Raw genomic sequence first — 10,658 nt, forward strand, 5'->3', positions numbered from 1 at the left:
GTTAACAGCAAAGCTCTGTCATACCTACGTGTATGTGTGTGTATAAACACACACAGATATATGTGTATTGGTTTGTGTTTTAACAAATTATATTTTTGTATGTGTTTGTATATTTTTTAAAAATTGTATATTTTTATTTTACATTATTGTTGCGTAAACAACAAATGTACCCTTATGGTAAGGAAAAGGCACATTATATGGGCTGTCGAATTAAGTGCTTTGATTTCAAAATGGATTTCATGGAAAGACAGGGTGATTGACAGGTGGAGGGCGGGGCTGCTTTATAAGCAGGTGAAGTGTGTGCTTACACTTTGATCAGAGCATGTGTGTTTGGCTGCCAGGCATGGGAAAGTTTGAGGATGACAGAATGTGTAGTTGACAGGCATGGGGAAGTCTGAGGTTGAAAACGCATTCAAGAGTAAATACTCCTGAGGGCTTTGTTGTTTGAAGCTGTTTTTTGGAGCTAAATGAATGATCACTTGGAATGATAACGAGGCTGTAGATTCGTGATGTAATTTGGTGAATTGATGTTGTGAATTTGTTTAAAACCCCTAAAGGAGGAGAAAATAAATAACACTCACTTAATTGCTTCCAATCAGGTTTCAACGGCCTGGAACTAAATGTAGTGCCTTCAAAAGTCCAAACAAGCATGGGTTAAATGAGAGCAATTAAAATGAAACCATTCATTGATTTGTAGAATATTAAGGTTCAAAACTCTTTTAGGTGCTTCTTGTTTATTATTTGAGTACATTTATGTTTGTTATAGAAATTAAGCAAAACTAGTGCTGTACTGACACCTAATGTTCATAAGACAAATCATAAGACATAGACAAATCATCTAAAATCATGCTAAAAAATAAGCTCATGAGAATGCAAGTAAACCTAAAAGATGGACATCAGAGTTCTCACGTAACCCCATTGAGAGATGGCATATTATCAAGATGGATTTTGCTAACAGACAATGGAAAAGAGATCAGTCATCTAGTAAAGGGTTTTAGTGAGTCACTGGCAGACAGTAAAAAATACATCCACCTTTGAATAAAGCAGATCATTGTGACATAGAGGTTATAAAAAATTTATAATCACAAAAATAAGGGTATGTGAATCTTAATCCAATCAACATGGATTACAAAAATGTCCACGTACTGTACACACAATACTTGGCACTTTCATTGTGCTATAATGCCAGTTCTGTCATTACTACTGTGGGTAAAAAAAACATGTATGGAGCAGTGATACCACCATTCAGTGAATTTAAGTGCCATGACCTTGCTGAAACCAACTGTACATGGGTACAAAATGCCACTGCAAAGAAAATGAAAAAATGCCAGATATTGAAATTGGGGGCAAAAATGCTCCATAGTTTTCTTGCATGTTTTATGCACACCAAATTCAAAAGTTTTAGATCAATAACATTTTACTATTATTTTTTTTTTATATGTCTCCTATGCTCTTCAAGGCTGCATATATTTAATTAAAAATACAGCAAAAAAAAAAAAAAGTTAGGACTATTATAACAATATAAATTAATATTTTAATACATTTTAAAATGTCATTTATTCCTGTAATAACAATGCTAAATTTTCAGCAGTCATTACTCCAGTCTTTAGTGTCACATGGTCCTCTTATATGCTGATTTGATCAAGAAACATTTCTTGTATCAATGCAGAAACAGCTGTGCTGCTTAACATTTTTTTGTGGAAATTCTTTGATGACTCAAATAACATCATTTGAAATTGAATCAATCTAATGCATCCTTCCTGAATAAATGTATTAATTGACTTTTAAACTTCTAAACTTTTAAACGGTAGTGTAATTTTTTTTACATATATTTCATAATATTCAGATAATTGGAACCGTTATGGACAGAATATATAAACATACTGGCTTAAATAAAAATAAATAAAAAAAGTCAAATATATCTAACTTCACTGTCCAAAAAGTTATGTAGCTCGTCTGATATATCATGAAAGAGTTTACGCTCTCTCACCCAAACAATGTGTATATACTGTATATATTTTTTGGTTTCACTCTCTTCTTTGCTCACTCAGGCACTGAAAAGATAACACATCTCACATTGCATCTCTTTATTCAGAGGCATAGTTTGATGAGGTCAAAGAGTGCAGATGTTCTCAAATCCCTCACAGGTATTGTTTTGATTTTCCCTCTCTGCACAGACCGTGAATATCCTCTTATCACCAGGTACAGTGTGTATATTAGACACAATAACAAACATTTCCACTGACATGAGATGAACAATGCAGGTTCACAAAATCTGTGAAAAACAGCACATTTTTAAAAAAAAAGGAGAAAAAATGGCTAAAGTAACTAGAGCATGAACTGATAGAGGTGCACTGAATCAGGGACACCATCTGAAACATGACAGCTGAGATATGACTTTTTAAAACACAGAGATGTCTGAAATCAGTCAACTCATTATTTATCTGAACTAAGAGTACTGAATAACCTTTGGCTCAGTTACCAATAAAATGAATTATAAAAAAAAGAAATCTCACAAATGCTTGATAATAATTAGTGCTTCATAAAAATAAAAATCCCCTGCTTTTTATAGGGTGCAAAACAAAAATATAGGCAGTTGGTCAGACTAAATGCTGCTTCATCTGTTATTAATAATTTAATTTGACTGATTATATTTTCATTTTTAATAGTTTGACATGGAAAGAGTTAAATAATGTCTAGCACAGTTTAAGGTCTGAAATGGGGGCCTGTTGAAGCAGGTCTGGATTATTCTAGAATTTCACGGTGTGCAATGTGACACTGTGCTATTAAAATATTTCAAAACTCTATTTACTGGTGTGACAATCCTGTCATGGTTAAGAGCAAAGGTTATGTGAGTTAAAGGTTAAAGACATTTTCCAAAGCAATCTGATACATTAATTGCATATAATTTATTAATGTCAAATTAATGTCAAATTAAAGCTAATTTATTTTAATTATTAAATTAATTACTTACCTATTATTTAATTATATTATATTCAACATTAGTACTACAATATCTCTTGCCAATTAGCATAATGTAAAATTACTACAGTATCTGACTAAAACATTTTATTTCAGAATAAAAAATATGTTTTAAATAGTACTGTGCATGTGTATCACACTCAACTTTTTTTTACAGAAAAGTAAAGGTGTTATTAAACACCAGTCTCACAATACACAGTGTGAATGAAAGAGCCTGAGGGAGAGAGAAAGAAAGAGAATATAAGAAATACAAGGAAGCAGGCAGACTTACACATCTTCAGCAATCTTATAAAATATTCTGTATATGATATTCTAGTCCAGAAAAACTGAGTGGCGAAAACTAGATCCAGCAATCTGACTGCAATTGTTAAACATAATTAAAAAGCACTAATAAAATGAAAGCTTGCCAACTGTTTGGTGTTGTTCTATGGACATCTCATAAGGAAGCAACATTATCCTCAGCTCCTTTGTCAGGTGGTTTGTAATGAGCCTGTAATGAGTTCATTTAAAATGCAGCAGTAAGATCATCTATCTCACCCAGAGCAAGGGTCCCCACAGCACTGAACTGATACAGAGGCCCTATATCACCCTCTCAACATAGGAGACAGCGAAATATATCCATCATAAGATATACTGTGTGTTAATGGATAGGGTTAGGCTGCTCTTGGCTGTATTTTCTGAAAGAATTAAGCCTGCACATCAATTTTATAAATGACTTTGTTAGTATTAACTTTGAATAAACTGACAATTCTCCTTACTAACTGAAAATACTTTTATGGTATATGGTATCATACATTTTTATAAAGAGTTTAAGTGGGGATATAAGATATAACATAGTTTTGATAACCTTAGTTTCTGATTCATATGTCATAGTTATGTCACTGTCCTTGTTACAGTCTAATACTTACAGATACTAATTACTGGTGTTACCTAGAATACAACAACTAATAATAATAATAATAATAATAATAATAATAATAATAATAATGAGTATGTAGTGATGACACAGACCACATGTCCAGCAATACTAATCTTTTCCAAACTCTCGTGAAATCATCTTTACTCCTATAAAACCACAAGCCAGTAGATAATTCAGTAGTACAAGCTGACAACAGTGAACCCTATCCGGACAGCTGAAGCAGTTTAAGGGAGTGGAAGAAGAAGAAAAACATCTGACGCTGAAAAATTAGGATTTTCCGGATGATAGGAGAGAGGAAAAAAATGCTACTTAAACTAGCCATTGTTTTGCGCTGTACAACGACTTATACAGTACAATTACATTATATTATACACATATACAATTCCCCACTCTGACTCTCGCATCATTCATGGACTTACCGGTTAACTTTAGCTCACAAATAATCTGCTGATCTCCAGTTGATTGATTATTGATGCCGCAGGTGCTGTGTGTGATTGTTGCCAGACGATTATAAACGAATATAACTTTAGAAAAATACAGGCCAAAAAAAAAAAATTGTCGCAGTTAAACGCGATCTCCTTCACTTATGTAACTCTGAAACATTTCACACGATATTTTTAGGGGTTGTTAGCTGTTGCTAACCACTGACGTGTTCATGATTTCAAGAGTGTCTAAGCAACGGACGCAACTCTCCATCACTGTTTACTTTTCTCCCGCGTTGTTTTCCAAACATTACGGTATTCCAGTATCTTCTTCCGGGTTGTTCCGTCGAGATCCCACGAGTTCAGAAACCCGATTGATTCTTAACATATTAAATAGTCTTTAAATAGTCTTTTAATACTTTATTGTCCAAATTACACTTACGCAAATATAAAAACTAAAACGTTTTTTAACATTTATTTCGCATACACTGATTTATAATATGTTATTTTTGTGAGCAAATTATGTTTATCACGCCGTAGATAAAATTAAATGCCCTGATGAATCGTTTTTGAGAGTCTGATCTTTTTAAATAACGCAGTCAAAGACTTGTATTGTTTATTTTAAATGCAAAATATATTTCTAGTTAAACCTGTATTTAAATGACTAAAATTATGACTGCTGACATAAATCGGACGTCCCATATCCAAAGACTCAAGGAAGAGGGATCTTTTAGGTTGTGATTTGTTATAGTGACTTGTAGGAACTGTAGTTTTTATCGCAACGAAATGAACGCCTGTAGCGCATCAAAGAACTACATTTCCCAGAAGGCACTTGAAACGCAGGTGCCCCGACAACTTGTTGCCTCGTGACAAAAATAGGGGTGACCTCCGCAATCACCCAAGTAGTAGGAGAGCTGCTTTCATTATAAACCGGCTGAAATGGTAAGAAAAATTTGTATGACATGTACAGTGATACGAAATTGTAAGTTTTACTGTCAATACAACCATGTAATTCCGTGGTGCCCAAGGTTTTTAAAATCTATGTCGAAGTTTAATTTGACTTTAAGAATTACGTTACAGCAGAATTTAAACTTTGGCAGTTACCTGTAGCCCTATGATGTGCTGAACGAAAACCAAAATTTACATAGTGATAATTAAATATAACAATCAAATATTTATGTTTGCATGTGATATTACTTATATAAAACCCTTAAGGGCATTTTGACGTGTATTAATTCTCTATTCTGTGTAAAAGTAATGGATTAGATTATTCTGATTATAATGCAGAAACATTCATTTGCAACAAATGATACTTTCTGCAGAAGTGCACAGTGTTGAAAGTGAGTTCATTGAAGAAATGTGTAAATGTCTCCTGGTTTAAAAATATCCCACACAGAACTGAGGTCTGGCAGAGTTTGCCAGGACTATTTATATGTTCTAACGTGGTGAGCCTCCTGAATGTGTATGTCCTGAGGGATGTTGTAATATCATTTTTATTTTCTATGCTAACTTACAACTATTGTTTTTAATTCTATCTCTCTTGTTTTGCTATAGGCTGAGCCTATTAGAGTCCTGGTGACCGGAGCTGCGGGGCAGATTGCATACTCTCTGCTATACAGTATTGCTAAAGGAGATGTATTCGGTAAAGATCAGGTAGAGGCAGGATTTGGCTTATGCAATGTCCCATCACATCCAATTAAAGTCTGTCTGTTTAACCATTTCCAGGAAAAGGCAATATATGTCTTTGACAGCTGATGAGATTATTCCGAAACCAAAACCATATTATGACAGTTATGCAAGTCATATGCTAATGTTCACTTTTCCATATCTCTTTCAGCCTCTTGTTTTGCTTCTGTTGGACATCACTCCCATGTTGCCTGTGCTGGAGGGTGTCGTTATGGAGCTGCAGGACTGCGCCCTTCCACTTCTGAGAGGTAAACACACATACAGAATGGAGTGTCATCAGGCCTTGTGTCCTCTGGTCTTTTTGACACTCATGCAGTCTTAAAGGCCTGTGTTTTCACTGCACAAATAACAAGAGCACAGAGCAATCTGATTGGCTGCCTGTATGATCCTCAGCTGAAAGGGCAGCTAAACTTAGGATTGTGGTTCCTATCCGAGGATGATACGGGAAGGTTGACAGTATGTGACTTGTCAAGTACATGGAACCAGCAACCAGAATTCTTGAGGCTCACACTGGATGGGAAATACAAAAACATGCCATTGGTCACATTCAAATAAAAATATATTTTTCAAAGGATTTAACTGATATACATACACATACATAAAGTGAAAAAAAAAAAGAAAGTGAATATGTATGTATACATATATATATATATATGTGTATATATATTTTTTTTATAGCATGTATACACACACACTCACTGGCCACTTTATTAGGTACACCTTGCTAGTACCGGGTTGGACCCGCTTTTGCCTTCAGGCTTTTGCCTTCAGAACTGCCTTAATTCTTCATGGCATAGATTCAACAAGGTGTTGGAAACATTCCCCAGAGAAGAGAAGGCCTATATATATATATATATATATATATATATATATATATATATATATATATATATATATATATATATATATATATATATATATATATATATAAATAATATGAGGTGAAATGCATAATTAATATATATGCATTATGACATTATATTCATGACAATCACCTTTCCCGCATATTTGTATTTTAATAAATGCACTTTTTAATTATTTTATATGTAATACATACATGGCAGTTCAACAAATACTGCATACCTGATATATAAATACTTAATTTAAACAATACTTTTTTTTTTCAATTATTATTATTTCACAAATTCACATTTAATGAAAGGTTTGTGTAGGATTAACATACTATTACAATAGCTGATATATTAAAATATCTTTTTTTTTAAGCAGTACTATGATGATTTCATAATACAGTGTATTGAATTAATTAATATATTAAAACCAGTCAACCAGTCTTTCACATTACACAGGTTCTTTATTTCTGAGATTCTTCTAAAAACACTTCACAGTGTGTTATCTTGTGACTCCCTGATGTTGCTGTTGTTGTTTACCCTCCATCGATTTTAATGCCACTGTCTATGCTTTTGTTGCAGAGGTCATCCCCACTGATAAAGTGGATGTTGCATTCAAGGATTTGGATGCTGCCATCCTGGTGGGCTCAATGCCAAGGAGAGAGGGCATGGAGAGAAAGGACCTACTGAAGGCTAACGTAGCCATCTTTAAGTCCCAGGGGGAGGCGCTTGACAAGTATGCAAAGAAAACAGTCAAGGTGAATAACAGGCCAGTGACCTTGACCTAATTAAGAGCAAATATAATGTATTGAGTGAAGTATGTTTTTAGTGTTTTTGTTTTTATTGGTTTTAATTTGCAGGTTCTAGTTGTTGGTAACCCAGCCAACACGAACTGTCTGATTGCTGCCAAATCCGCCCCATCCATCCCCAAAGAGAATTTCTCCTGTCTGACACGTCTGGATCACAACAGGGCTTGCTTTCAGGTAAACACCCCTTTGCTGGATGGCCCACTATAATGAAACACAATGCAAAGAGGTGAAATGGTTCAATTTATGGCCAAATTTTACACTAACTTGTAACACACAATGTGTCCTCTAGGTGGCATTGCGTTGTGGCATTTCAGCAAACAGTGTGAAGAATATGATAATCTGGGGAAATCATTCATCTACACAGTACCCTGACATCCACCACTGCAAGGTGAATGTGCAGGGGAAGGACGTGACTGCCTTTGATGCAGTGAAGGACGATGCCTGGCTGAAGGGAGAATTCATTTCTGTAAGTGCTGTCTGCTGTGGCTTCGTCTTCCTGTAGAGGTCACTGTTGGCCTATTTACTATGCCACACTACTGCAAAAGCATTGTTTATCAGCATTCATGTGTATGACATTACGTATTAAGACAGATAGGACTGCTGTAGTAACATTCGTAATATAATTTGCATATGACTACTGATTGGAGTGATATGAACATAATATTTCTGTGGTTATTCCACTCTTCCTTTCTGTTTCTCAGACAGTGCAGCAACGTGGTGCTGCAGTCATTAAAGCCAGGAAGCTCTCCAGTGCCATGTCAGCCGCCAAGGCCATCTGTGACCACATGAGAGACATCTGGACAGGCACTACTGAGGTCAACTTTTTAGGGGTTCTTCACAAAGACACTGGTTTTAGACTGTTCTGAGACCAATATTGCATCTCTGTATTAGTTAAACTATCCATTTTTTTTTCAGTAGATCAGTGGTTCTTCAGTAAAATCAATAGTCATTGATGGAGGGAAAAAGATGATTTAGGTTTATATCTTGGTTTTGTGCTTTTTTAGCATTATAATTTAGAATTAAAATTTTGAATTGATCAACAATAATGTATTAAAGTCATTAATTTAATATTTAAGTCTTTTTTTAAACTGAGCCATTTATTTGCTGAGGCCCCCCAGAGGGGTTGAGAAGTGCGTCTGTAGATATTTTATTGCACCAAATGTGGAGGAATACCATTTTCAGATTTCTACTCTAAAATTTTGTACATTCCAGCCAATTTTGAGGAACGGAGGCCTGAAGTCAAATAATAAACGCGGAAGACGCAATGAAAAAAAAAAAATGCCTAAACTGGCAAAACAGTTCACTGATTAAAATGTCCTGAAGAAGCGTGATGGGACTCTATGGAACTGAAACCCCAAGCAATATGAAATAGAAATGAACAACAACTGTGTAATAACATAATTTGTTCATTAGTTTTCTTTTTTCTTTTTTTATTCCCACATAAACACCATGGGAGTTGCCCATTACGTATTTACTCATCTACAAGTAATTTTATGTGCAATATGATGATTGCATAATACGGTGTCTAATGGATGTTGCAATATTGCACACAAGGCAACAGCTTTATTTGGACTGATGCTGTACAGATTTATGAGGAACTGCACATTTGTTCTGAACTGCTTACGTGTTTATTTTATAGGGTGAGTTCTTCTCTATGGGTGTCTATTCCACTGGAAACCCTTATGGAGTTCCTGAGGACCTTATTTACTCATTCCCTGTTTCAATCAAGGTTTGTCATTAAGCATTTCCCAAATCTATGCCTGATATCTGTTCCTTACACTCAAAATACTGAGATGAAATTCATATTTACATCTATTTATCAAGCTCAACTATAGTAAGGAGGATTTAACCACCTTTTTTCTTCAGGATAAGACCTGGAAGATTGTTGACGGCCTGGCCATCAATGACTTCTCAAGAGCAAAGATGGACGCAACAGCAGCTGAATTAGTGGAGGAAAGAGACACCGCTGTCTCTTTCCTGGGTGTGTGACTAGAAACCCAACTGTCCACACCGCTCTTTGATGCCCAAAAAACTCCAGAAGCACGTTTGTAAAACACTCCAGAAAATCTTTTTCTTCCCCTGAATCTGTTACACGAATACTAGAACTATATGTACTTGAATTTCCCAAACCTTTTCAGTTGGATTTTGGCTGATAATTCAGAATTGTAATCTAGTCTAGCTGTTTAACAGGGACTTTGGTTGTTTCCTTTCTTATTTTTGGTCTTTCTCCAGAGCACAGCTGTCACATAAAGAGAAAAGTAGTCTAAAACAAGAAGGTAATTATTTCTAGACTGCCCTTTCCAATCAGGTACTGCATAAAGGAGGACCAAAGCCTGGAAAGGACTCAGAGTACATGGACTAGGTCTTTCTTTGTCATTGTGTCATTGTCCAGACTGAAATTTCACCTGTTACATGTCTGACAGAAGTTTATCAGAAATGATCAAGGAATGTTTCATGTTTTAATTAAAGTGCTTTGGCAGTGTGGTTACTGTAACAGATGTTTATATGTAGAAAAAAACAGACATTAAAACGGATTCTTGCATTTATTATTATGAGACATTGTTTTCATACATTAACATTAACAAAACACTCGTTCGTACACTGTGGTTTACATTGAATAATGGCCAGAATTCTCTATTACAGTCGATGCATTGTCATATGTAGTGTTTCGGGTCATGATAATTATTCTTATTATTTTTTTGTGTCGTATATATAGAAATGATCGTTCTGTGCTGCAAGGTCATTGGTGCAAGGTTGTAGACGTGGCCTTGCCGCCTGTGTTGATAGAAAAACAATACCAAGATTTGCGATGTGTTTTCAATAAGAATATATTTCTACGAAATAATTGACGTGTTTTACTAGACATCTGGCCCCAAGTTAATAAATACCGACACCTATTAGCAAAGGAAAACACATTTAATAATGATTTAGGTAGGGGTGTTGGTTGCTGATTTTGGTAGACGAAGTTATTGTACTAAAAGTGATTGTACTA

At 35.0% G+C, this 10,658-nt stretch overlaps 2 protein-coding genes across 2 annotated transcripts in view; one reads left to right on the plus strand and one right to left on the minus strand.

The window, feature by feature from the left end:
- The window catches only part of LOC109108012 (WD repeat-containing and planar cell polarity effector protein fritz homolog), a 37,475-nt gene extending 32,546 nt beyond the window's left edge, over positions 1 to 4,929 (minus strand). The window contains exon 1 of the mRNA XM_042773388.1: positions 4,321 to 4,929. The gene's annotated coding sequence lies outside the window, so the exon portion shown is untranslated. The remainder of the gene's footprint in view (positions 1 to 4,320) is intronic.
- Positions 4,930 to 5,089: 160 nt separating this feature from the next.
- On the plus strand, positions 5,090 to 10,212 carry mdh1ab (malate dehydrogenase 1Ab, NAD (soluble)). The gene is made up of 9 exons (XM_019121189.2): positions 5,090 to 5,265; positions 5,878 to 5,976; positions 6,161 to 6,257; positions 7,440 to 7,615; positions 7,718 to 7,840; positions 7,956 to 8,132; positions 8,368 to 8,481; positions 9,306 to 9,395; positions 9,533 to 10,212. Exons 1-9 carry the CDS (start codon positions 5,263 to 5,265, stop codon positions 9,653 to 9,655), a joined length of 1,002 nt encoding a protein of 333 aa, XP_018976734.1. The 5' UTR covers positions 5,090 to 5,262; the 3' UTR covers positions 9,656 to 10,212.
- The last annotated feature ends 446 nt before the right edge of the window (positions 10,213 to 10,658 follow it).

The sequence above is a fragment of the Cyprinus carpio genome, chromosome A17, assembly GCF_018340385.1.
Source record: "Cyprinus carpio isolate SPL01 chromosome A17, ASM1834038v1, whole genome shotgun sequence".
NCBI classification, from domain to species: domain Eukaryota; kingdom Metazoa; phylum Chordata; class Actinopteri; order Cypriniformes; family Cyprinidae; genus Cyprinus; species Cyprinus carpio.

Excerpts from the sequence above, each read along its gene's own strand:
- mdh1ab (XM_019121189.2), top strand. Across the intron at positions 8,133-8,367 it reads TGAAGGGAGAATTCATTTCT|ACAGTGCAGCAACGTGGTGC; the intron begins GTAAGTGCTGTC and ends TCTGTTTCTCAG. Across the intron at positions 8,482-9,305 it reads TCTGGACAGGCACTACTGAG|GGTGAGTTCTTCTCTATGGG; the intron begins GTCAACTTTTTA and ends TTTATTTTATAG.